This window comes from Colletotrichum chrysophilum, assembly GCF_026319265.1.
Source record: "Colletotrichum chrysophilum strain AFK26 chromosome Unknown scaffold_27, whole genome shotgun sequence".
Classification (NCBI taxonomy): domain Eukaryota; kingdom Fungi; phylum Ascomycota; class Sordariomycetes; order Glomerellales; family Glomerellaceae; genus Colletotrichum; species Colletotrichum chrysophilum.
The window spans coordinates 303,679-329,750 of record NW_026517314.1 but is presented as its reverse complement, the minus strand read 5'-3'; the positions used below and the strand labels follow the sequence as shown (position 1 = coordinate 329,750).

Sequence of the window (26,072 nt, the reverse complement as noted above, 5' to 3'; positions counted from 1 at the left end):
AATCTATCTAGTACAAACGAACCCGATTTCAGGTCAATGCTGGCGTCTCCTCCATCTTGTGCGGCTTGCGACCGGTGATAGCGTACCTGTTCGAAAGTTTAAAATACAGCTCCTTCTGGTAACATGTAGATGTAAGACTTACTGAGGCCAGTAGGCATGAATGCTTCGATCCTTAAGGTCCTTGCGCACATCAATGAGGAAGACGTCGACCTCTGCTGGCATCCAATCCAGAGCGCGCGTCAAGGGAGCCATCGTGTAGCCTTCCAGGCCCATCATTGTATTTTCGTAGTTCCACAAACCAATCTCCCTGTATCTCGGGTCCTTAGGCCACCCATTAGTTGGCCACTTATAGACGTGCATTGTGACATCCTCAAATCCTGCTTCAATCATGAGCTGCTTCAAATTTGGGATCTCCATATACGGCCGCCCAAGCTTGATTGACGCCTCCAGAAGGAGGTTAGCCCACTTCATGAGGGCATGCGCGGGATTGAGGGTGTCGTCGTCGGAACGAGGAATGATGTCGGTTTCTTTCAATTCGAGGTAACCGCCAGGCTCCAGATTACTTCATGGCCACCCCTTCGTTAGCTCCTGTACATGATCAAATCGGGAAAATATGATCTCGATATTGATCAAGGCGAACGTAGAATGACTTACTCGAAACAACGTCTCAAGAACACGGGCCAGTCGCTGAGACTGGAAGTCATGAGCCGGCTGTGGATATACTCAAATGGACGAGAGTATGTCCACTCGTCTTCAATGTCGTCAACTTCAAACTTGACGTTCGGTGGTACTCTGTGAAGAATGGTCAACACTCTCTCAATCTTGACTATGAATGTTTCCTCACAGGGTTGGCTGTACGGCGGATAGGTCGTTCCCATAAACCTGCGATGCAAAGTTAGTCCTGTATCCATAAGTCTTCGAGGCTCATTAAGATGTGCCGTTGAATAGGTACTGACGTCGGCTTCCGGATGTTCGTCTCCAAAGTCAATAGCCCAGATACCTGTGCCAGTGCCGACATCAAGTACTCGACCAAGAGTCGCATTCTTTTCGCAGGGCGGGGCGACGCCGAGTTTGTCGTCAAGAGTAATCAGCCACAGCTGATGGTTTGAATCTGGTTGGAATTTGGAGTCAGCATCAAATTAGGTCCACATCGTGAGTTATGGTGTTTAAGCTCACCAAGTCTGTCGTTTTCTTGTTCGTCGTTTGGGAGATTGTATTCTGGAGGATCTCGTCAGAACCCATGCTGATTGTTCATGCACGAGGAGCCACTTACTGCCTTCTTTGTAACGATGGTAGGATCGGCCGTTCTCAATGCGATAATCGATTATGGAGTCACGAAGACTGGTTCTCGAGGAGGCAATACTCTGGGTGGTTGATAGTTAGCAACACGTCGGTAGTTGCGCTTGGCCCTCGGGACAAAGCTTACACTTCCGATTTCTGAGCGGGGATCATTCTGCAATTCTTAGAGATTAAAAGACAAAGTTACAGGTTAAGCTTACCCCGTCATCAGCAGCGAGCTTAACTTCGTGGTTGTCTTGAGATTGAGACATGGTGATTAGCCCTTCAATGCGAATGCGTTACTTGGACTAGAAGAAACCCGACAAGAAGAAAGAAAAAAAGAAAAGTCGAAGGACAAAGAAAGAAACTTGAGGGGTATTTGTGATTGTCACTTGCATGTCGGAGCCGGTTGCATCGTCCGGCCCCCTCGTCTTGGCCGGTATCCATCGCGGACAATTCAGGCTGTGATGAACATGCAGGCATCCCAACAGCCCCATGCTGTCACTTCTATTCGCAAGCGCACAGTTCTCATCTCCACAATGTAGCCGCGGAAGCCGGATGCGCATGCACGTTGGTGCAGAATGTGCTGTTGTGGTCACAATCTTACCGAGGATAGGAAATGCACCTCCAATCAAGCGCAAGGGTTGTATTTTTGACCTGCAAAACGCAGGTCTTCACCACACAGTTTCGATACCGCTAGAAAGATGCTGGAATTATCTTCATTAGGCCCGATACCGATTCAACCCTAATATTACGCGGCCAGGGAGTGTCGGACATCAAAAAACATCTACTGGCAGCGCAATAGGTGGCTACAAATCGGGAAACATTCTTAGACCGGGACCCTGGCCTTACAGCGCATTTATTGCTGCAAAGGGATTTTTCACAAAGCACAATCGCCGGAAGCAGATGAAAAATCCCATTAAGGGGTGTATTATGCGCTAGATGGTAGAGGTCGGGCGTCTTCATGTTAGACTTGGTTGATCACAAGCCGAATCCGTTATTCGTTGGAGTTGTAATCTTAGGATGCTGTTCATTCAAGCTGCAAGGAGAAATTTCATCGACAGGCTTTTGATCAAAGAACGAAACCTTGTCACCGCCAGCTCGATAGCGGCATTTGACGTTGTCACAATCATTTGCTACTTGAAATAAAGCATGCTGTCGGCAGCTAATTTTCCAATGTCCTCCAATTTCGAACAGCATACCAAAACGTCAACTGCGTATCCCGATACTTTATAGCATCCAGCTTTCCATCACGAAGTTCCGATTTCGGTTGCAACATTTGCTCAACTGATAGATCAATACCGCAAGCCTACTCAGAGACCAACAATCGCACAATGTCCTCGCCAGTCCACCGAGCACAAACACCTGAGTCCACTTGGGACAATCCTTTCCCTGAGCCGATGGACTTCGAAATCCGTAATGGATTTTTTGTTTCTTCGGCAACGCCAAGGCCCATAGGTCTTGATGCTGCAGCAGAACAGATGCGTCGACTAGCTCTTATCTTCGGAGGATCAGCCACATCCACGCCAAATCCTTCTCCAACGCAGATACAGCAGATGATCAGGTTGAAGAACTTGGTCCCCTCATGGAGCAATGATCCTGATGCCCAAGACTACGTTGGGCATCACGTGGGCCCCCTTTATGTTCTTCTCGCCAGGCTCTTTGTAATTCGTGTCATTCACGACCACGACACAGAGGGCTTTTTCCACCTCTGTGATCACGAAAGAATGCGGATCATCGTCAATTAGAATGGCACCAGTCGAAGATTTCACAACCTCTTGGAGATTGCCGGCTTCTTCTCGGAATTCAGACAAAAGACTCGGTATACAAACATCACATACGACCGGGGCCGCGTGTTCTGCAACGTGGATATCACAGATATCCATCATGAATGGACCGATGGACATGTTGAGGAGATAATTGTGATTTTGGACTTCGATCGCAATGGTATGATCACCAGAGCTGAGCTCAAACATGTCAATGACAAGATTGGTCCCGAGGCATTAGGACCGGTTAATATTGTGCGCGGAACCAATACGACTGTCTGAGGGCTTCAAAGTCAGGTTAGAGGGCAGTGGAGGACCGTCGAAACCGGACAGTCAGTTACACAGGTGAGAGTGTCTAGAATCGTTATCTGGAAGGTTTTGTTTGAGGATCTGGTGTTGAGAGCTAGCCAAGGATGCTTTCTCGGTTGTCATTGTCTATTCATCAATTTTTAAATGTTTGATACTCGGCGGATGTATGACCAGCCGAGGCCAGAGAACAGCTTCAGGCACAGCAGAAGATTTCTTTATTCACATTCACGGCAGCAACAACCGGCAAATCTCCTTACGCCGAGCTCGTGATCTAGCTTGGGCCACTTCGAGGCCCGCGATATCTCTCATATCAGAATTGTGTCTTGATAATCATCGGTAAGCCGCGTCGATCGGCTTAGGAAAACAGGTGTCCAACGCTCAGGGCTAAAACGTACGTCAAGAGGATCCAGGCACAAAGAGACCGTTGGAAACATGGGCAGAAAAGTTAACGTGATATCAACCGAAAGGTGGGCCAAACTTAAGCTCCCGTGCCCCGTGGCGTCGATGCGGGGGCCGATCTTCCGGATGTTTCCCTTGGCAGCGCGAATCCCGCAAGCTTCTTTCAACGCAATCCCGTTTGCAGCCGTCATTGGGGTGACGACACATTCCAGAATTGCTGCACCTCAGAATCGTTGTACAACGGTTTCTTTGTCAACAACTTGCTCAAAGAATGGCAGTGTTTCTCTTGAGGATAACCCCAACGTTGTGTCTCGACTAGCTCGCACAGAAAGCAAGCTAATGACTCTCCTAACTCAAACTCCCTCGGCGACTCCCCGGTGTCATCTGGCTGTCATCGCGAGTCAACTCCCTTCCCAATCGCCTCCAACCTAATCGCACTTCCTCCCTGACAACATGCCGAGCCAGCGTCTCGGTACCGACGTAAGATCACAATCTACCCCTTTAGTCATCGCCGCACGCATCTCCCCCTCACTAGACTCCGGACAAGTCCATCCCTACAAGATCCGTCACACCGCCCGAAGAAAACTCGAGATGATGTTAAGCACACTCAACGGGCCTCCAAAAATCCGACGGCGCACACCATACGTACATGGCCTCCCGCGCCCAGCTGTCGAGAGCCAAGAGCATGATGCACGTCAACCTTCGCACCGTCGGGAATTCCGAACGTTGCGAAGTAAGCGCAATTAACACCAACCTTGGGTCGGACTCGAGACGACATGCCGACATCGTGCCAGTGTTATGGAAAACATCAGACCGACGAGGGAACAAAGCGCTGTCAGAGGAATAGCAACCTGCCAATCCACTGCGGCGGAGGACTTCCACATTGGTTCACCAGCGCGAAATCTGCACGCCGTCCCATGTTGTGGGCAGCAAGACCTTCCCTACTCTTCAGCCCACCAAAACAAGGCTGGTACACTCTTGAAAAGCTTGGAAGCACTCGGTGCGCCTCCTATCCGCCCCTCGTCCCCGGTGGCCTCGACGCACAGCCCGCCCGATGTTTCGAGTTGCTCAAACCCCATGGCTAAACACACACCAGGCCGGCCACACCCATGAAACGGCCACGCCCAATCGCATCCAGCCCCGTCTGTTCTTCCGGCCCCGATGCAGCTCATCCTCACTCTTATTCCGCTTCACCGATCAGCCTCGAGCCCGCCCAGCAGGGCAGATCAAGCTTCCAAGGGTCCACATGTCGCGGCCCTATCTTTCTTCCAGCCAAACAGAAGGCTCACGACTGAGAACGCTCCCCGAGTCCTGTCGTCTTGAACATGAGGCAACCCTGTTCCCCTGTTCCCGTCTAGTGTCGCCATCAGGCTGATCCCACGTGAGGTCCCTGCCTCTGATCCGCCCTCCTTGCCCTATTGGGATGAGGTTGCGGTACCTGAAGCTGCCCTGGAGCAGACGACATCACACACACCGCAATAAGCGAACGAAAGAAGCTTATTCTTCCCTCCCTCGCCGCCCGTCACGGTGGCCTGTCCATCCGGAGGTATCCATATCGGTGCGGCTTGCGTACAAACGTTGAAAGTGAAAATGCCAAGGCCAAGCTTGTCTTCCGCATCTCCGGTATAAGAATCCAACACCGCCGCCCATCTCATCTTCCCGTGCCTGACCAGTGATATCTCAAAGTTAAGCCTCTCCTTCCATCGCCTAGTCATTTAATCTCTCCAACCACCGCCAACAACACACTCATTTCACGATGCATCTCACGACATCAGCAGCCCTCCTCGCCTTGCTGGGCACGGCGACCTCCATCCCCATCACCAAGCGCCAGGCCGACTTCTCGGGCAACACGCAAAACGGCCTGCAGGGCGGCGCGTGCGCCAACATGATCGTCGTCTTCGCCCGCGGCACCACGGAGCGCGGCAACGTCGGCACCATCGCCGGCCCGCCCTTCTTCCAGGCGCTCTCCGCCCAGGTCGGCGGCAACCTCGAGGTCCAGGGCATCGAGTACCCGGCCGACGTGCCCGGCTTCCTTGCCGGCGGCGACGCCAACGGCTCCCAGGAGATGGCCACCCTGACGCAGCAGGCCATCACCAACTGCCCCAACTCGGCCGTCATCATGTCCGGGTACTCGCAGGGCGGTCAGCTCGTGCACAACGGCGCGGCGATGATGCCAGCAGAGATGACGGCCAAGGTTGCTGGTGTGGTCATCTTTGGCGACCCACGTAAGTCACTCCTTTAGGCGATGGAAATGGTTTGCACAGTCGATACTAACGAATGATACAGTTAACGGCCAGGCCGTTCAGGGTGTCGACGCCTCCAGAACCAAGGTCATCTGCCACAACGGCGACAACATCTGCGAGGGCGGCAACCAGATCCGCCGCGCCCATCTGACCTACGGCAACGATGCCGACGAGGCCGCGACGTTCGCCGCCTCCATGATGGCCGCCCCGGCTGCCGGCGCGTAAGCTGGCCACGAGCCTTCTCAGAGTTGACCTCGGAGGCTTGCGTTTCTGTTTCGACCATGTATATATAAATACCTGCCGTGACTTTTGTGCATATGTGCCGAGGTTGCATCGTAGTGTGTTCGTAATGGAGATGGTGAATCCAGCAAATCTCTCCTGTCCGTTCGGTGGGCATGGATTCGTCAGGGTGAAGGAAGGAGAGGCTTAAGTTGGCTGGTGAGGTTGGCGATGGACGGGAGAAAGGGAGTTTAGTGGGGTGGCTGCGTTTCTAACACATTGGCATAGCTTAGCATTTGCGTAGCCATACTAGTACATAAAATCTAGACCACATGATATGATGAATCTCATCTGGAGGCCCAGCAGGCCCGCTGCTTAAGCATGGAGCGAAATTGCGCAAGATCGTAATGCTCCCACCAGACGCACTGGACCATTGTTGGTTTTCCTGGTGTTCGGATTCGAACAGATCCACAATGCGGAAGGCATCTGGCATATCGTTCATCGCGCCCGTGGCATTCGCGGTGATGACCCTATTGAGATGATCAGTAAATGAAGAACCCGAATACGACGACGTCTGGCAATACCCACTTCCTGCCGTGAGACATGCACAGTCTGGCGTACTCATCGTCTGAGGCGTTCTCGCCAAGTGTTGCATCAGGCCCGAAAGAGGCCGGCAAGACTTGCCATGACTTGCGATCCTTCCGACTTATGCCCGACACGCGAGCCCTTCGCAAGCTTCCCCGAGACCGCTTGCTGAGGCGTCCTCGCCTTGAGGCCTGCCGCAGCATCTCCAAACATTGCAACTCACCTCTCCGTCCTCCTCTTGACCGCAACAACCTCCCACCCGCGCCCCCCAACCTCCTCCATCCTCTCCTCCCCCCAAACCTCAACCTCCCTCCCACCACCTTCCAGCGCGCCCCCAAAATCTCCCCAGTCCATCCGCGGCCCGACATAAACCACAACCTCCGGCCCAGGCCCCTCCACAAACAGCCGCATATACTCCCTCACCAGCGCCACCTGCTTCGGGTACACAAACATCCACGCCGCCGCCTCCCTCGCCAGGCCCTCAACGGCCCAGGTACCCGGCACGGTGTGGTGCGGGCGGTGATACTTGTTCGGGCTGGGCGCGACTTCGACGCTCACGAGGTTGAGAGGCGGGGCGTCCGGGAGGGACTGGAGAAGAGCCTCGACGAGGCCGGTGCCGCTGCCTATGGAGAGAGTGAGGGACGGTGCTGGGGGTAGGAGGGCGTGTAGGGCGCGGAGGAGAGGGATGGAGAGCGAGAGGCAGGAGTCTGGGATTGTTTGTGGGGAGTTTGTGAGTTGAGGGAGAGGAGGGGGAGTGAATGGTGGTGGCGACGAGGTCAAGTCCTCATCGCTCGGAAGCGGTACATCGTCAAATCTGCGCGAGGATTTCATTCTGGGAAGTTGTCAGTTCGCGATGGGTATCTGGGGGCTTTTAACTGTTTACTTGTTGCTTGGAAGGTAGGTTGTGGCTAGGCGCGGGGGATTTCTGGAGAAATTCAAAAGACACGCCCCACAGTACTTGGTGCGTCGATCTACCACCGATCATGCTTTCGCGTAGCCAGCCGCTGTGCGAGCATATAGCAAAGCCCACATGCCGAAAAGCATCACAGACTGGGACAACAAAACTTGGATCAAAGAGTACTCTCTTGGACGAACCAGCTAATGCGACGAGCCCCAGGGACCAAACCAGCCCAACTCCAAGTCGCAACCAGACCCGCGAAACCATGCACCTAGGAAACCTCAGTCACTAACCTCGTTTACACTGTAAATGTACACTTCCATGCTTATGCCAACTACCCGTGAAAAGAGCGCATTTAGACGGCACTGTAGCCGCCTCGGCTGCCGCTGCCGTTCACCGTATTGAGGACACTGCGTGTCCAGTCCTTCACCAAGTACGGGATATCTCTGATCGTGTCTCCGTGGGGCAGAAGATCCCAGCCTCTAGCACCGTATCGGTTGTAGTTCAGCCAGGAGCCGAAGATGAGGTATGCGGCGGTACCGAGGAAAGCCCTACACAGAAACTGTTAGCTGGCGAAGGTAAACCTGGAGAAAGGGATGGACTCACAAGACGACAAACCAAGTAAAGAAGCCCCAGTGGCTGCTCGCGTCACCGTTCTCGTCCGGCTTGTCCCGCGCGTCTTCGCAGGCGTACTTTGTATGCCAAGTCATTCTCAAGACATCAAAATCTCCCTCGGCAGGACTGTAGCTATTCCAGATCAAGGCAGTGCCATTTCCCATAATCTGCTTCTCGTCGGGCGATGGCCCATCACCGTCCTTATCCTTGTCCTTGTCGTCATTGTCGTCACGTGCGCGCAGTTTCGTGGCAGTATCGTACTGGTCTTCCGAGGTGACCTCTCCCTCAAGACCCGTCTTCTCGCGGTCGCAGATGAACTCGATGATGGCCTTCTGTTTCCTGCCGCTTCTGGTCAAGGGGTAGGAGCCGCCGTTCAGGATGAGACGGAGGCCTTCCTTCTTCGCGTCCGAGTTGGAGTCGCTGGACTTGAGACGCTCGACCTTGGCATCGAGGGGTTTGCCGCCCACGTCTTGCAGCTCGCCGGCGATCGGAATCACCTTCTCGACCTCGTCCTTGTCCTTGTCGTTGCCCGGGTGGACGGTGCGCTCAATGGCACAGACTATTTTTCCGCGGTGTTAGTAATCGATCAAATGTCCTGGCTTTGTATAGGAGCAGGCAGGCAGCGTACCTCGCGTGCCGTTGGGGCATTGCTCCTCCTTCTTGACGTCGCCTTTCCGCTTCAGAGGCTTGCAGATGTCGACGGTGTAGGACGTGTTCGTGAAGGTCGGGGGGTGCCAGCGGCTAGTCACGACGCTGTGTGGGCCTCCCAGGGCCTTGAGGTTGAAGGAGACATCGTCTACGCGGATGTGTTCGCAGTCGATGGTGGCCGCCAATGCCGGCGAGGAGAAGAGGAAGGCTAGCAGAAGAGCTGCTTGCGGTCGAGGGAAATGCATAACGGGAGGGCCGGCCGAAGGGTCGCTGTTGTCGATGTCTGAGCTTCGATGAAGTTCGGCGGAATGGTCTGGGGGTTGCGTGCGGGTGGATCGGGACGACGGCGGATGGAAGGGGGAAGGACGCAGGCAACGTTGGAGCTCGACAAGGTTGCAGAAAGTACCGGACAGACCCAAACAAGAGAACAAGAAGATGTTACTGCTGCTAATGAATGTGGTGTTGAGCTTAACAGGCAGCACAGCGGTGGTGGAAGCTCGAGGTCACGGAATGGTTCATGTGGCTTAAAGGCCAGAGCAGTCAGTCAGTGACAGTGGATGAATGACCCAACGCGGCACCTTCCCCTTTGGATGCTGCTGCTGGACCTGGGCCGTGGGCCGTGGAACCTGACCGTTTCCTGCACCTTAGCGGCATTAGCGGGTTGCATCATCGGGTCTCTCCCGCGTCATGCCGAAGATTAAGCGATGCAATGCACGTGATGCTGCTGATGGAGTGTATGCACGGACCCTCTCATCCTGGGCGGCTTCACCTTCATTGTGTGGAAGAGTCCTGGCCGGAAGTTGGATCCAGAATCCCATCAACATAAGACACAACCACATACATGGAACGCAATGTTGGATTGAATCGTCTCCACACACCAAGCTCATCTCAAGTCGTTAACTGAATTTTTCTTCTCTGAATTAGAGACTCCAATTCACTGATGACTGAACTGATATACACAGTAACATATTAACTCGCTCTCAGAGTCCCGAATCGCTCTGGCGTATGCATATGCCGTTTGTTTGCGTCAGCCCCCCAATTCAATAGACGTCCGTCCCTGACCGCACCTTGAAGGATAAGGTAGATGCGCCTTCGTAGGGGTATATAAGATCATGCAAGATCGAAACCAGCCAAACCCTCCCCTAGTCCCTTAGACGCCGAAATAAAAAGACGCTCTTAACATGGCATATCCGCTGTTCTCTCCCTCCGCAATTGACTCTGAATCGTCAGGACACTTGCGTCATGGCTCTCATCACAGAATCTACATTCCGTGAGGTCCCATCATCCCGCCCATCCCCTGCATTTGCTGCATTTGCTGGTGCTGTTGCTGTTGCTGGTGTTGCTGCTGCTGTTGCTGCATCATCACCTGCTGCGCCCTACGCTGTGCAAGAACGTTACTTATCTGGTTCTTGGCCTCCAACATGCATTGCCGCTTAAAGTTCTCCATCTCGGCAGGTGGGATGTTTTCCACGCTCCCGCCATACTTGGCAGCAAGGTTAGCGATTTGCTTGTTGTAGATGGCCATTCCCTGCATCTTCACTTGGTTCGTGAGAGCGCTATTCCCGCCCATCGCTTGCTGCTGCTGCTGCAACTGCATCATCGCTTGTGCTTGCTGCATGCTGATATTCTGCCCATTCACATTCATCATACCCTGGCCACCCATCTGCCGCTGCATGGGATTGCCCATCTGCGCCTGGAGCTGAACCTGGAGCTGTGCCTGCATTTGTGGCGTCATCTGACCGCCGCCCATGTGGTTGCCTCCCATGCGGTTAAGTTGTTGAGCATACTGGGCCGCCAGCTGTTGCGTCATCATATTACCCATGTTACCGCGTTGTTGATGTTGCTGCTGCTGGTGTTGTTGTTGCTGCTGTTGCTGCTGTTGCTGTTGCTGCTGCAAAAGCATGCGCTGGTGCATCTGCTGCTGCATAAATTGCTGCTGCTGGGGCGTCATCTGTTGCGGGTTCATGCCATTCATCATGTTACCCATGCCACTCTGCATAGCTGCTTGCAATTGTTGTTGCTGAATAGCACGTTGCTGTTGGGCTACTTGAGCTGCGATCAGGTTGGGGTTATGCATTTGGTTCGACATGGATCCAGGTGTGCCGACGTTCATCATAGGCTGGCCCATTTGAGAGTTTGATTGCATCATATTCGGAGGAGGACTGGCTTGTCCCATGCGAGGCGTGGCAGCAACGGCAGGTCGCGGCACTGGCGTTGCCTGCATACTCGGAGTTCCTTGTGGCATGCGGGGCGTACCGTTGGGATGGCTTTGCTGGCTGGCGCGGGCAGACATGCTGTGAGACATAGGAACACCTCCGACGTTCGGGGGGTGGCCTTGAACTGCCGAAGGCGGCCGAGGAGGGCTGTTGGCCATATTCGAATTGGACTGCTGCATCGGTACACCGCCAGGCATGGGCGACGACATGCTGTGAGGTGTGCCTTGACGGATGACTGGTGAAGAAACTGGAGGCTGAGATGCTTGAGTAAAACGGGCATGGGTCTGCGCTGGAATACCGCTGGGAACAGCTCCCGTAGTGCCATTTGGCATGGTTGTAGGTGTTGGCTGGGGTTGGGGCGGTGCAGCATTCTGGCTCTGAGCCTGATTCTGCGCAGCAGCCTGAGCCGCCAAGGTTCGTCGCTGCTGTTCTCTTTGCTGCTGCTCTTGACGAGCTTTGAGCTCCTGAGCCATGATATGCTCGCGCCGCAGCTTTTCGGCCTCGGCTTGGCGTTGAGCAGTGATAGCAGCCTGTTGCTCCTGCATCTGCTTCTGTTTCTCTTGAGCGAGCTTGCGCTCGTTCTCTGCGGCCTTGGCCTTCTCTTGTTCTTTCCTCTCATCGTGCTCCCTCTTAATCTCGGCGATGACCTTGAATCGCTCGAATCTGGGCTCGAAGGTGGTGACGACGGCAGGGCCTTCTTTGTCGGCGCCGTTCGACCCACTCTGTGCTCCGCCGGCGGCAGTAAACGTGCGCTCGTCCAAAGTAAGCATGTACTTCTCTTGGTCTGCCGCGGCTGCCTCGTCGGCAGCCATCTCGGCCACGGTCCGCTTCCTCGTCTTTGGCTGGGGAGGAGAATCTGAGTGCTTGGGGTGGGTCAGAGCATCGAGCAGAGCAATCGTTTCTTCCACATCCCTTGTCGGCTCCAAAAAGAGAGGAGCATTGGTCGCTAGCAGGATCTGAGATTCAGCTAGGTAGATGTTGCTGGAGTCCAACTCCATCCTCTCACGTTTCTGCTTCTTGGCCGGAGGCGGCATGGCTCCCGCCGTGGGAGTGGGAGGAACCATGGTGATGGGTGTTGCAGGGGGAGCGCCGTTAGCATCGATGCTTCCACGTCCATCGGCCGCTCCGCGAGGAGTCGCAGCCTTGATCAGAAGATCAGCCTGGAGGCTCTCTGCCGTTGGATGCAGGACAACAGTGAAGATCTTGGCCTTTGGAGGAACCTTGCTCTTTTGGCCTTCCCCCGGCAGACTGGGCGCTGGCATGCTCTCCTTGTCCTTTTCCTCCGCAGTCTTGTGCTTCGTATCCTCATGCTCTTGGTGGGCGAGCTCAGGCTGAGCTCCGAGAGACTCCTTGGGGTACGGGACGTACGGCGATGGTACAATGTATGGGTTATGGTTGTGAATAGATGAGGGAACTACTTTGTTGCTCGAGGCAGAAGTCGGTCGCGCAACATCCTTGGACTGGGCTACCGACTTGTGATCATGTACCTGGACGATGAGGCACCCCTCGTAGAAGGGCACACCCCACTGTGTGAAGTATTCGAGGAGGTCGTGAGGAACTGTGCGCAGCCGCAGGTGTTGTAGGAAAATCTGCATGGGCGACTTGTACTGGAAGATACCGTCTTGTTGGTCGAACCGGAAGTGGTTCTGGTGCATGTGTACGACAAGGGATGGAGGGTTGCCGGCGTATTTCTTCAGGATGTACTCGGGCGTGACCACTGTGTCGATGATGTTAGCACGAGCAACGCGTCATGATGCCCACCTCGAGTGTACATACCATAAGGTGGTGGCTCAACGGCTTGGGCCGCAGCCATGTCGGCGGCGAGCGAGGCTGAGCGCAGCCCTGCACTGTTCCTAGAGTTGCGACCGCCCTGGGCCGACTGTTCGCGGCGCACGCGGTTGGCGGGTCGCGCAGATTGTGGATTCGCACCATTCATCGTCGCGGAATTTGGTGGTTTCTTGGTAGACATCGATGGAGAGGGCGATGACTTGATGGAGCTTGCTCCGTTGGTCTGGATGCCAGGGGGCACTGGACGTTTGATTTTGGACGCGACAGCCGGCGGCTGGATTGCCGTCACGACCGGCGCCATGTTGCCGGATGGGGCGGCTACCGGACCGCAACGAGGCTGAGAAGTGTCGCGACTGTCGATATGTTGCTATTCTATGATGCACAGGTCGTATCAAGAAGTACTCATTTGAAGCTGGGATGGGGTTCGTCGATCGCGATGGATGGGGGTCAGAGGTTGATGGATGGGCGATCGTGGTTCGTGGTCGCGTTGGACAAATCGGGTGACGTCGGCGTGGAGAAGCGTAATCCGGGTCGCGAGAGGGTCGCAAGGGTCGCAAAACCTGCTCGTAAGTGAATAATAAAAGTTAAGGATTGAGAAATGAGGCCAAAAAGAGATGCACTCTCGTTCAGGTTGATGGGTTCGATGCGTGTGGGGTTGGGATGTAGTCAGGCTTCCGCGAAAGAGGCTCTATCTCCAAAGGAGGAACCGCCGCATCTCCGAGACGGGGGGTGCAAAGCGTGGAGGACAGGACGTGGAACTCGACTGGACGCTGCTGGACGCTGGAGGCAGGCCCCAAGCCGCAGGCTGGCCAAGGCCTCAGGCAAAACCCCGGATGCGGACTCACCGTAAGAGCACAGTGCGTGCACGGTAGAACCGACTTTCTGGGGGCGTGGAACCTGCAGAGCCATATCTAGAAGTAAAGCAGACGACGAACTGACTGGCACAATCCAGACGCTAGAAAGTAGAAGGAGAGACCTGGGTTTGATTTCAGGATAAGCCCAAGGCCCTTCTATGCTGAAGCAACCACTCTCAAGAAAGGAAATCCCGGCGAGTCGCAATCTGAACGGTCGATTACGATGACTCTCTGCTCTCATGATAAACGTCACATGATATCGTGGTATATACCAATCCAAATAAAAACACACATTTCCAAACCCTTCCTGCCCTTTGTAGCCTCCCATCATACGGCCTTCGTTCCACGTGAAAGCTTTTTTTGTACAGCGGAGGCAATATTTACTCCCGTCCCTGGACGCGGCGTGCCCAGTCATCGTGGACCCGCATCCCATCAACGACCACAACGCCGCGGCCCCGGCCGACCCGGTCCGGACGCTGCCACCACTTTTCTTCTGGCTTCTCCGCTTCCGACTCGCTGTCGGCAAGACCACCGTGCCCGTTGTCGGCACCCACAACCAGAACGATGTCGTGACGCAGCCAAGTCTGGAGGCTGGACACCATTTGGCCGTTCTCGCCCGCCAAAGACTCCTGGAGATACACGATCTCGGGCTGCAAGTGGCGTAAAATATGGGTATGTCCATTGGCAGTAGTAAAGGGTAGCACCATTGTCTCCTTCTCAACCAGAGCCAAGGCCTGAGAGTAGACAGCGTTGAAAGCAGGGCTTGTGGCAGAGGCGTTCATCAGAGGGCTCTTTGCTGGCTCATCTCCAGGAGTTTGGGCTTGGTGGTGGGAAATGTTAGAGAAGGACGAGCTCAGCGAAGGTGGCGGGCGGTTACTCGAAGGTTCACCTGCGGTCTCCTTAAGACCAGGGGCGTAGATCAAGACGAAGAGCTTAATGCTGGAGAAGTCAGTGTAGCGTGGAATATGCGACAGGATTGACTAAAGCAAGGTCAGCAACAAAGAATGAGGTCTCGGTTCAGAAGGAGTCCCTTACGGCATGCTCATGGAATCCATCGTCATCAAAGTCATCACCATGGCTGTCTGCAGACACCACAATGGCGACAGTCCTCCTTCGCTTCCCTGGCTCCCTCGGAGCGGAGGATCGCTCCTTGCGGGCATCAGCTTCCTCAGACCACGTCTCGTGGTCGGCGTAGGCGTTTTTATCTTCCTCGCGGATAGCTGCAAGCGCGCGTCCGGCGACAGCACCTGCTGCAGCAACACCCGCCGTCACAGTCTTGCCGGCGGACTCGAAGAATTGCTGCGGGCTGGGAGTTCGTCTCAAAGCGCCCGACATGCGCGCACCCCACGTCTCTGCGCTGACATCGGCATCCCGGGACGCATCGCCAGTGGTGCCGTAGGTCTCGGCCCCAACATTGCTTGATGGCGGCTTCGGTCCTCTGGAGGAATCGTAGGCAGTATTGCCGCCAAAGTCGGCGGCATCGTAGTCGAGGTCTCTGACGTGGTCGGTCTCGGGATTCTCGTCCTCATCCTTGCGCTGGCTCCAGACCCAGGCTGCGAGACCAACGGTCGCGACAGTCACAGTGACTGCGAGCGGCACCCAATGGCTCCATACCCCGCGACGCCGAGAGTGTTGATCGTTCCACGACATTTAGATTGGCGTGACCATTGCACCAGGACGCGGGGCCCAAGTTGACGTATATTCTTTAGAGATCGGTAGTGGATTTCGAGCTTTCGGGAGCTACTGGCGGCAATTGGGTGCTTCGAACAGACGGTGTGGATTTGGAGGTTGCCGCAGGTGAATCGCCAAAGATCAATGCTTCAATGAGCCGCCCGTGATCGTAATGGCAAACGGATGGTGTCACACGACAGAAAATCGCAACGAGGAGGTGGGCTGGAAATCGCCCACTTGTTCGCGAGCTCGGGTGGCTGGGCTTGGGGTGCGCATCAACATGGGATGTATGAATGGGGATATGGATGGGGACACACTGGATGACGAGGAGCTAAGGCCCCAGGGGGATCCCGAGGTTGATTCTGGCTGCCATTGGTTGCCGGGCCAAAACAAGCTGACAGGTCCTGGGCAGCTGACAGCGCGACATCTGCCGGGCCGAGGATGAGCCGTTTTTCGCTATCAAGTTCGTCACGTGCAGCCTCCCCACCATGACGCGCCGGATCAGGACGTGAAAGTGGGTCCACAGAGCCCGTGCCTCCCACTCACAGTCACAGTCGGAGTTTTGGTCGATGACTCCTTCCAGCGGCCGATTATCAAAAAATAGTCACTGAGTCGGCCCTGGCATTGACGTCGCAAACACGGCGCATACAGCCCATAACAACACCATCCGAGTCTGCAATTGCTAGCGCGAACTCGGCAATCCCTCTTGTACCCATTTCAGAGCTCGGCAGGATCTCCGAGGACCCCTCGAAGCAGACGCAAACACCCCACCATCGCATCTCAAGATGCCCCACGCTGTGTCGATGCCCTCACCAGGGCTCCAAGCCTTGGTGCTTTGCGGCCCAGGGTCTTCGTTCCCGACGTTCACTTCCAACCCCGATGAAAACCCCAAGGCGCTGCTGCCCATTGCCAACCGCCCCATGGTCTGGTATCCCATTGACTTTTGCTACCGCATGGGAATTACAAGTGAGTTGTCTCGGCTGGTCGTCGCCTGAGCATGATCTCAGCCTTACCCCGCCATCCGCTCCTACCCGCACGAGGCTGACCTCTTCCAGATATCACACTCATCTGCCCCGCCTCAGCAGAGAAGGCGATCACTACCGCCTTGAACACAAACCCTCACTTGACTGCACTGCCCCTGCCTAGGCCAGACATCCTCGCGCCCAAGGACCTCGACCAGACCACTGGTACTGCCGAGATCCTCCGTTTGCCTGAGGTGAAGCAGCTTGTCACGTCCGACTTTGTCATTCTTCCATGCGATCTCATTTGCGAAGTTGCTGGTGAGAAGCTGCTGCAAGCATGGATGGTCAAGGGAGCTAGCATGTCCGACCTCCTCGGCGCACCCAAGTTCTCTGGCAACAGCTCCAGTGCCTTCAGCGGCGGCCTCGGAGTATGGTACGAGACAAAGACAGCCCTGGCCGTCAAGAAGGAGGAGACCGACTTTGTCGCTGTTACGCCATCTGCGCCCTCCGCTGTTGCACCGCCAAAGGGATCGTTGCTGCCGCATCTCTCGAACCTCGTCTACTCTATGCCCACAGACACCTTGAAGGACTTAACCGAGGAGAAGAAGGGACTTCCTATTCGCCACGGCCTGATGAGAAGTCATCCCAGGATACGTATGCTCACCACACACAGAGACGCTCACCTTTACATCCTCCCGAGATGGGTCATGGACTTCGTGGAGAAGAATGAGCGGTTGGAGAACTTTGGCGAGGATGTCATCGGATGGTGGGCAAAGGCTGGCTGGCAGACTGGTCTCGCTGAGAAGTTGCAACTGGACGAGGTGCTTCGCAAAGACGAAGAGGACGACGATGAGGACTCCGTCCAGGAGAGTACGACATCACCCCAGGACGACGACCCGGAGGAGCTTCGCACCATCCCCGGTGGAGACGACGGCAAGAAGATGGACAGCAATGACCACGCTTCTGGAAACACTCACAGCGACCTCACAGTGCCCCCGATCCTCGCTTACATTCACCCTTCTCAAGCGGATGCACCGCTGGTCCGACGTGTCGACACCTCCAAGCTTCTCCTGAACCTCTCACTGCATCTTGCAAAGCTGCCCTCAGTGGAAGAGACAGGTGTTGACGCCGCATCACCTTTCGCTCACGCCAAGAAGGTGGCCTATCCAGAGGGAGTCAAGGGTCGCACGACTATTACCAAAGCCGACTGTCTCATCGCCGAGAACGTCACCGTTGAGGAGAAGGTCTCTATCAAGGAGTCTGTGATTGGCGCCGGCTGCCAGTTGAACGAGGGCGCGAAGCTCCTTCAGTGTCTGCTGATGGAAGGAGCCCAAGTCGGCAAGAACTGCAAGCTCACAAGATGCATTTTGGGCAAGAGATGTGTCATCGGAGATGGAACAACCCTTACAGATGTTGAGGTTCAGGAGAACCTCATTGTGGAAGCCAAGAGTAAGTTTACAGGCCCCGAAGAGAGGCCGCCGATTGCTAACTCGACTATAGCCGAGGACAAGGACAACAAGCTCATGAGCTCTGACGGACTGGATGCTACGGAGGAGGAGATGCAGGAAGTCTTGGACGACATGGACAATGAGGTTATGGCTCAGAATGAGGAGGCAGTCGAGTAAGATGCAGCATCGATTCAAGAAAGAAAAAAAGCCTTACTCTCCATCTCAGCCAGGCCTCGCCGGCGGTGCCCTTCATCGGCGATCTCTTCTCTCGTGCTAACCTGGTTCCCTTCTAGAATATCGTGAGCGCCGTCTAGTCCCAGACAAAAGCAATATTGAATGAGGGTGGAACGACATGCTCGACCTAGCCACCGTCGAGGACGGCCCAAGGTTCACTAGACCGAACTTATGGGGTCGGCTTTCGCGAGTGAACATGTGCAAAGGGGCAGCAAGACATGGAGACACGAACACAGAGTCTTTGAACCGACTCAGGCGCCAAGAAAGGGCATTCGGCCCATTGTGATAATTGACTTACTCCTAGCTTCTCGAGACGCCTTCACCAGACCTTCCGGCCACGGGTGGAGAACCGGTAGAAATGTGCCAGAATCGCGGCGGCAGGCTGGTGTCCGCGGGATAAACAGCACTCAAACGACGGCCTCCCATCAGTGGAGAAACGCGGCCGATAACATTCCTGATGCTCGCCAGAGCCCAGGTACCAGCAAAGGGGTCGTTCTTGCCGTGCTGGCTCGACGAGAACCCCTAGAACCCCTCTTTCAGGGACTTGTGGTGGCTTCATCAGCAAGACAACATCTCGAGCATCTATTCCCGGCGCAAGCTTTCAAGCCACAAGATGGAGGAGGTCCCAAAATCATCCGACTTTATTGGGCCGTTGCACCGAACATGGCGCTGAGAGACCGCTGACGAGGGTAGGTCTGAAAACCCCTCAATCGCGACTTTCCCATCATGGCAATTGCGGAGTTTCTCCAAGGCTGCAGAATGGGAATCGAGAAAACCCCTTGATCTGCCCGACCCGGAGAATCGTGGACGAACTATTTGCTGTCTCCGACATCTACAGTACATCATCATCATTGGACCAGGGGTAGGAGAAACCAGCCGGGGCGGCGGCGGCGCTCTGCAGAAACAGCCCTTTCACCCACACATCCTGCCAGGGGGCAAGACTTGGTCTGCTGCAAGGATGCAATCAATATTGGGCCACTCAGAGGCCCGATTAGAGACAATCCCAGCCGAATCGAGGCTACGGTCCAAGCGGTGTCAGTGCCGAGCAGTCGACATCGGGCATTTGCTTACATGACAGATGTGAGCTATCACAATCCTTTATTGAGGTGGAAAGGAAAGTACGCATTGTCCGCCCACCGTCCCAGGTTGGCGGGTTGCGTGACAGATGCTGGTGAGTTACGGGCTAGCGAACAGACGGCGGACGATTTACTGTTCCCCCTTTCGGGAGGATGTTCACAGGGGCCTTGGGAGGGGAGGCGATGATGAGCTCTAGTTTTGAATCTGAATCGTATGCGCGGTCGTACAGAGATCTGATTGAATCAAATCTAGCGACAATGGCCGGTGGAGGCTTTTGGCAGGCGAGCGAAGGAAGAGACGGACTAGCAGCCGTACGGCGGAGAAAGAGGACCAGAAAAAGAGGTACACTACATGGAAAAAGGCTAGGCGTCTGGACGAGAGACAGGCGTGCTCCCAGGTACCTCGAGGAACGCGGTTACGCGGGACCATGGATGGTGAGACCACGGAAGTGAGTCGTTCGCGCGAGAGTTGTGCGTTCCTCGTGGCCGTTGTGGCAAAGCACGAAAAACCTGGAAGTGCAGAGAGAGGAGGGGAAAAGCAAGAGAGAGAGGTTCTCCCACGCGCGTGTTTGAGGGTGTTGGATCAACAGACGTGGACGACGCCCAGCATTCCTCTCGCGTGTGCGCCAAGTTTACAGGAAAAAGTAAGAATATGATGCTGGACGGAAGGTGTGCGCGAGAAAAGGAGAATTTCCGCGCCGGTTCGTCCCCAGGCACCCGGAGGTCTGTGGAGCGAACTGGCGTCTGGCCCGGGGAGGCACCATTGGCGGCAAAAGCCGAGGCCGCAGACTCAATCTTGAGTGTGTTCATGGTAATATGGAGTTGCGGAGGTAGTGCTGTGTCAGTTCTCGGTGGTGGCCTAACGGCCGAAGGTTGTGTGTGGCCTGCTTTTTCCGCCTGCTGCTACGGCGTTCGATGTGCCTCTTTCCCAGGGACAGGGCAGGAAATGGCACTAAGATTGAGGCGCGATGGGGTTGAATCATGAATTTGAGAAATGCGTGTTGTGGCACCTTGGTTCGGGGTTTGGACAACGTTCAGATTCCAGGGACACACGCTTTTGATGGATGTGCCTGGGCTGCCGCACAATCTAGTCCAGGACGCGGGAGCAACGGCTGAGCTCTGTCAGTGCCACAGCCTTGGCTATGAAGCAAGAGGCGATGATCGTCGACCGTTGGATTTTTCTCCGGGGATATTGCGGGATGAACAAAGGCCGTGAGCGAGTTCGTCCCAAAACGGACGTCCTGTCAAATGCCACTTCGGGCGTTGATCGGATCTACCAAGAAAGGCCCGGCTATCATTCGACCGGGGAATCTTGGACAAGAGGTCAAGGAGCATAAGCCAGCACCAGGCACGAAGGCCGGTGCGGGCTCCCATTGATGGAGGAGGAGGGGCAGTGGGGAGAGGAGGGGAAAAGCCGTGGTGGCCCCGCCCTTCAGCCGGCGACGAGCGAAGTCTATTCTGGGGTTATTCACAATGGCGTCTGTTTCCTAGGAGCGATTATGCCCCTTTCTCCACGGGCCCGTGTCACTCGACAAGCGAGCGAGGAGGGCATGGATTAGAGAGAGGGCGGATCCCGGATGCCGCCATTCTCATCAGTCTGGGAGAGAGAAGCTCGGCCCTGTTCGCGAGCCGTGACGATGCATTCACGGGGTGATGGAGTGGGATGGGATTTGTCGACCCCTGTCCGCCTGAGTCTCGGCTTCGGCAGCTTGTCGTCGATCATGGATGGGCTGAGAACATGCTGCAGCTCGACCAGGGGAGCGAGGAACAAGAGTGGATAACGAGCGACCACTTTCCTTCTCTCTTTCTCGATGACGACGCTGCAGGCTGCACAGTTTGAGTATTTTGCCCAGAATTATTTGGAAAATCACAGCTGCACCGACATGGGATGAGATTCAAGTGAATCTCCGAATGCTACGCTGCAGGTGTGATACAGAAAGATTAGACGAGTCTTGGATGCAATGCACGGATGTTGGTGTGCCTGAGTGAGTTGACTGCAGGCCTGGGGTGGTGATGGTGGTGGAGAGGAGGGGACAAGAGGCAGAGGAGGAGCAAGCGGACGAAAGAGAAGTGAGAGAGAGAAAGAGACACAGAGTTGGCGGCGGACCCCCCAGGCGGGCGCGCCAAGTAGCGCGCCGATAGACGCGAATTGCGGACGCTTGGGGTGACGCTAGCCACCGTCACGGCCCCTTGGTGTCGGAGCTGGCTCCTACGAGTTATCGTGTCCTGTGTGTCTAGTCTTTGGGAGTGGTCCCGGAGATGCAGCCCGTCATATCGGAGGCTGAGGGCGAAGGCCGCCGACGTATGGGTCGTCCCAAGTGGTTGTTGACCTGCATCCGACCTGCAGCAGTCTCGGCCGGGGGCCAACATCCGTGGGCGTGGTGTGTGTGGTCACCATGCTGTTGGCCTTGGCTCTCTCTGCGTCAGAAACACAGAGAAGGAGACAGAGCAAGAGCAAGAGAGCAGGACAGAGGTCGAGGAGGGCGATGTGCGGAAGGGTGTGGTGGTGGTGGGTTGGTCCCCTGTCAGTGATCATTCATGATCGGGACCAGGACCGGGACTGGGACTGGGACTGGGACTGGGAAGCTGTGTCTAAACTTGGTGACCCGAACGGTCCCCGCTTTTCCTTTCAAGCATCCTTTTGAGCCCTTCAACCCTTGTTCATCGCACTCTGCCGGGATCTGCTCTCTCAAGCTCGAGTCTCTCTCGCATTGTCGAGGCTCTGAATGGGCGACCCGATGACCTAAGCCTGAGCTGCACATGGGTTCGAGGCCAATGAGATTGAGTGATGAGCAGCAAGCATCATTCGCAGATCCTACCAATTGGATGGTGTGTGGGTTTCGTCCGCTTGCAGTTTTGCCCGTTTGGCCGTTTAATCCTCCCCCCAATTGAATTCTCACCCTCTTTCTACTCTTTCTTTCAATCACGCAACAAAGTTTCCGCTCCTTCACCCAACCCAACGCAACGCTCTAGACTCACTCGGACGAGCGTTGCAACGGTTGGCCCTGACTCAAGTCCCTGGCCTTTTCTCAGCCTCTCTGTCACTTCCAGCTCTCACTACAGTCCACACTATCAATCCGTCTCTCCTGATTCCCCTCCCCCTCCCCTCCCTCTGTATGACTGCCAATGGCTCTTGGCCTGCTCACACATTCCGGACGCTCTTACTCGTTCAGTCCTCCCGCAGTTCTAGTCCCCTCTGGCTTCGAGTCCGTCTCCTCAGAACTGCTCAACATTTGCTTTTTGCACATCTCTCGTCTGCATCGTCCTGTCTCAGCGCCTCTTTTTTATGATGAGAGGATTAGCCACTTGGCTATGCCATCCAAGCGAGATGTGCATACCTAACTTACGTCAGTCGCTGGCTCGCTGCTCATTCTCACTGTGTGGGCTCTTTTTCCCTGGCTAGCGGAGAGCTGGCGACCGGGGTGCCAGCGCCGGCCTGCTGTTTCTTGCTTTTCCCTTGCCAGGCTTTTGGCGAGCTCTTCACGGCCATCATCATTTCTCACATTTTGCACTGTGTCTCATATGCATCATACATTTCATCCGCGCGTTGGGTAATGAAGGCAACTGGAAAGAAAAGAGGCACACACACACACACTGGCAGATTGTGCCTGCCTAAGTGTCGAAGCTTGCACCGGCGGCCTGTGCCCGTGTCTCACACCAACAGCACAGCTGGCACAAGACTCTATCGGTCCATTGAGCGCCGTACGTATCAAGTTATCAATCCTCCATTCCAGGCATGGCGTGTCTCCATTCCGCAAGGTTACACACATTCAAGCTGCACTCTTACACGCAGAGAGGACAGAGACAGACGCTGTGGCAGACGAGACACACGCACGCACGGCAGCAAGAGCCCCGGTACGTATCACCGGGCGCCTTTCTCTTTCTCTCTCTCTCTCTCTATCGTCTATGTGTGTGTGTGTGTATGTGTCTCCCCACCTTCTCACTCACTCGCTCGGCTGTCATGCCGTCTGGTCCCCTTTGGCCTGTCAAGCCCAATGTCTCCGACCCCACCACCACCACCACCACCATTGCCACTGCAGTTGGCTGGTCTGTCCCGCTACACGTCTGTTTTACCGCGACCTGTCATCCACTACGTAGTTTTGAACTATGAGCACGCGTTTCTCGTGCCCCCTTCTCACTCTCACATATGACGATGGAGCCATCCTGCCTCCCTGCTGCTCGTTGGGTGCTCACCAGTAGGAGTCTACTGCCTGTCTCGCCTGTTCGGGCGTCCAAATCTGGAGATGGAAGAGAGATGGAGAAGACGAGCGCAAGGAAGTGGATTGTTCAGACCCCTGTCGCCCATCACCCTCACCCTTCACCAACCCAAGATCCACGAGCAAGGTGCAAGCCAAAGCGGTTCATGCAGGTCCTCTTTCTTCTTTCACCTCCTCTCCCCTGGGGGCGGCCGTGAGAAAATCTCCAGTTGCCTGGCAGTCCCTCGGCCGTGGGTTCGAACCCCCTCCCCTGCTCTGGCTCAATGTCGACTCGATCACTCTTACTCCCCCAGACCAGGGGTTTGCTCACCCAAAATGCAAACCAAGATAGAGTAGACCGGGTTGGCCTGGCCGCTTGGGGGCCCTTTACGAATGGATACAGTATACCACACAAGGACCACCAGCCTTTCCCAGCATCCAAACTTGGGGCCTGGCTGTGTCCCCATGTCGGCTCCTAATTCGGAGTCTCTCTCACTCTCTCTCTCGCCTCTTGATCGCTGCCCAGGTTCCTCTGCATAGCCATGTTTTCTGGACAAGAGAAGAAGACCAACAAAGCTGGCCCGAGTGTTGGATCACCAGCTAAAAAGCCCGTCCAACGTCCAGGGCACCGTACCTGGTGCTGGTTCAGCTTATCCTCTCAAACTGACACATATATGTACTGGGTCGCGTTCATGGACCGGGCGATCGTCTCATTGTTTCTCAGGGACGACGAAACAGACAGGCCGAACTCGACCATCCCGCTCAAGAAACACTCGCACGCTGCTAAGGCTCTGGGCCCTCGTCCATCTGCGCCCATTAGATCGGTGGATCCCCTCCATATGACTTTGAGGAGCCTCTTTTGCCTCCCTCCTGCATCCCAATCTTCGTTCCTGTCTACACGCCCCCCTCCCGCGCCGCCGCCGACGCCTCTGCTACTGCTGCTGCTGCTGCTGCTGCCCTTAATTCACACTCCACACCTCCCATCCCCACTATCACGTACTCAGACCTCGATACATTCCTATCTGGGGCTCACTGTCTCTGAAGTCTGGTGTGTATTGATGACACTATTTCCCCATTCTGTGAGGATTGCCCTACCCATCACTCTTTAGGGGCGTCATCTTCATCTCCGTCGCCCTCCGTTCCACGATATAACTTTGGTCGAGCCGCTCGTCTGTGGAACGTTTCTATGATCCCATCATTCTTCATCATCTATTCCACCCGCCAACTCGCTCTCTCTTCAGTCGACCACGCCCTCGACCAAATTTCACAAACGGAGCGCAATAACAACAACCGCCCAGCAACCACATACTCTACAACATCACAGGCACAATGATGTCGCAAATGTGGCAGCACGAGCAGGACCACTCCATGGATGGTATCATGGACTCCTTCCACCCCGAGGCCAGCTTCGGCTTCGACGGTGCCATGTCCGTCGGCACTACAACACCAAGCTTCTCCGCCGCCTCGTCCGTCTACGATCCCAACGGGCCCTTCACCCCCCGCTCCGGCCGCTCTACACCTCACGACCAGAGCTCATCATCGCAGTCCACCATCGACTTCGACTCCTCCTTCTCCACCCACAGCTCCTTCAGCTTCGACCATGCCTCAACACCAGACAAGAGCTACTTCCCCAAGCCCGACAAGGTCGAGATGGGCATGCCCATGCAGTATGCGCAGTCCGCCATCCCCCTCACCCCGTCGAGGAGGCAGAGCGCCGGCTACGGCAGCATGGACCATCTCGACTACAACACCATGCTCCACGTCACGCTCAACTCCCACTGCGTACCGGGCATGTCCTCGCCGCACCACCACAACCACCAGCAGCACCACCACCAGGAGCCGCAGTACGCCCTCGCGCAAGACCTCCACTCCTCCCCGTTCGTGATGCCCACGCCGCACCGCCAGCTCACCAGCTCGACGCCGAGTAACGTCCACCAGAGCATCTGGAGCTGCAGCAGCGAGAGCCCCATCATGATGTTCGGCAGCGATGCCACGCCCTCCACCTCCCCCCTCCAGGCCATGGGCGCCGTCAAGCGCGAGACCACCCACTCCCCGTCACCCCTCCGCTCCTCCCCCACCAGCGTCGCCACCTCTGCCTACCGCAGCGCCCACAGCCACGGCTCCCGCCGCCAGATCTTCGCCGAGGTTCAGCGCAAGACCCTGGCCCTGCAGAAGAACCAGAACGACATGGAGGCGCTGAGGCAGCTGCGCTCCATCCAGGTCAACCAGGACGGCTCGGTCCTCGACTGCGGCTCGGTGAAAGTGCGCCATGTCGCGCCCAGGAGGGAACGGTGCACCTACCCCGACTGCACCAAGACCTTTAAGCGCAAGGAGCATCTCAAGCGTCACTTCAAGGCGTGAGTAGTCACACGTGCAACATCAAGCTTCATAACAGCCACTAACAATCTCACCAGTACACACGAGAAAGAGGTCGAGCTCTACACATGCCCCGCAACAAATTGCAACCATGTGTTCAAGGAGCGCCGGGACAACTTCGTCTCGCACCTGCTCCTCCACAAGCAGGGCAAGTCCAGCAGGACGCCGTACAACGAGAAGGCCGCCAAGCTCTACGACGAGATGTGCCTGCAGAGCAAGAGCCGCAAGCGCGTCAAGACCGGCAGCGCCAGCAGCGGCAGCCCCAGCCCCAGCCCCAGCAGCAAGAACTGA

The 26,072-nt window shown here is 55.7% G+C and overlaps 8 protein-coding genes across 8 annotated transcripts; 3 read left to right on the top strand and 5 right to left on the bottom strand.

Moving 5' to 3' along the window:
- Positions 1–28: 28 nt before the first annotated feature.
- COL26b_004495 (uncharacterized protein) lies at positions 29–1,550 on the bottom strand (the record flags this gene model as incomplete). The annotated part of the gene is made up of 8 exons (XM_053177370.1): positions 29–86; positions 143–562; positions 655–826; positions 953–1,111; positions 1,177–1,218; positions 1,274–1,364; positions 1,427–1,453; positions 1,500–1,550. 8 exons carry the CDS (start codon positions 1,548–1,550, stop codon positions 29–31), a joined length of 1,020 nt encoding a protein of 339 aa, XP_053038729.1.
- Positions 1,551–5,508: 3,958 nt separating this feature from the next.
- On the top strand, positions 5,509–6,220 carry COL26b_004494 (uncharacterized protein; the record flags this gene model as incomplete). Its single annotated transcript, XM_053177369.1, has 2 exons — positions 5,509–5,977; positions 6,039–6,220. The coding sequence occupies 2 exons, from the start codon at positions 5,509–5,511 to the stop codon at positions 6,218–6,220; spliced, it is 651 nt and encodes a 216-aa protein (XP_053038728.1).
- A 798-nt stretch (positions 6,221–7,018) lies between these two features.
- Positions 7,019–7,630, bottom strand: COL26b_004493 (uncharacterized protein; the record flags this gene model as incomplete). Its single annotated transcript, XM_053177368.1, has 1 exon — positions 7,019–7,630. The coding sequence occupies one exon, from the start codon at positions 7,628–7,630 to the stop codon at positions 7,019–7,021; it is 612 nt and encodes a 203-aa protein (XP_053038727.1).
- A 422-nt stretch (positions 7,631–8,052) lies between these two features.
- Positions 8,053–9,205, bottom strand: COL26b_004492 (uncharacterized protein; the record flags this gene model as incomplete). The annotated part of the gene is made up of 3 exons (XM_053177367.1): positions 8,053–8,248; positions 8,304–8,871; positions 8,941–9,205. 3 exons carry the CDS (start codon positions 9,203–9,205, stop codon positions 8,053–8,055), a joined length of 1,029 nt encoding a protein of 342 aa, XP_053038726.1.
- Positions 9,206–10,221: 1,016 nt separating this feature from the next.
- COL26b_004491 (uncharacterized protein) lies at positions 10,222–13,265 on the bottom strand (the record flags this gene model as incomplete). Its single annotated transcript, XM_053177366.1, has 2 exons — positions 10,222–12,893; positions 12,953–13,265. The coding sequence occupies 2 exons, from the start codon at positions 13,263–13,265 to the stop codon at positions 10,222–10,224; spliced, it is 2,985 nt and encodes a 994-aa protein (XP_053038725.1).
- A 933-nt stretch (positions 13,266–14,198) lies between these two features.
- On the bottom strand, positions 14,199–15,468 carry COL26b_004490 (uncharacterized protein; the record flags this gene model as incomplete). The annotated part of the gene is made up of 2 exons (XM_053177365.1): positions 14,199–14,798; positions 14,854–15,468. The coding sequence occupies 2 exons, from the start codon at positions 15,466–15,468 to the stop codon at positions 14,199–14,201; spliced, it is 1,215 nt and encodes a 404-aa protein (XP_053038724.1).
- Positions 15,469–16,274: 806 nt separating this feature from the next.
- On the top strand, positions 16,275–18,076 carry COL26b_004489 (uncharacterized protein; the record flags this gene model as incomplete). The annotated part of the gene is made up of 3 exons (XM_053177364.1): positions 16,275–16,455; positions 16,545–17,900; positions 17,952–18,076. 3 exons carry the CDS (start codon positions 16,275–16,277, stop codon positions 18,074–18,076), a joined length of 1,662 nt encoding a protein of 553 aa, XP_053038723.1.
- A 6,658-nt stretch (positions 18,077–24,734) lies between these two features.
- On the top strand, positions 24,735–26,072 carry COL26b_004488 (uncharacterized protein; the record flags this gene model as incomplete). The annotated part of the gene is made up of 2 exons (XM_053177363.1): positions 24,735–25,762; positions 25,820–26,072. 2 exons carry the CDS (start codon positions 24,735–24,737, stop codon positions 26,070–26,072), a joined length of 1,281 nt encoding a protein of 426 aa, XP_053038722.1.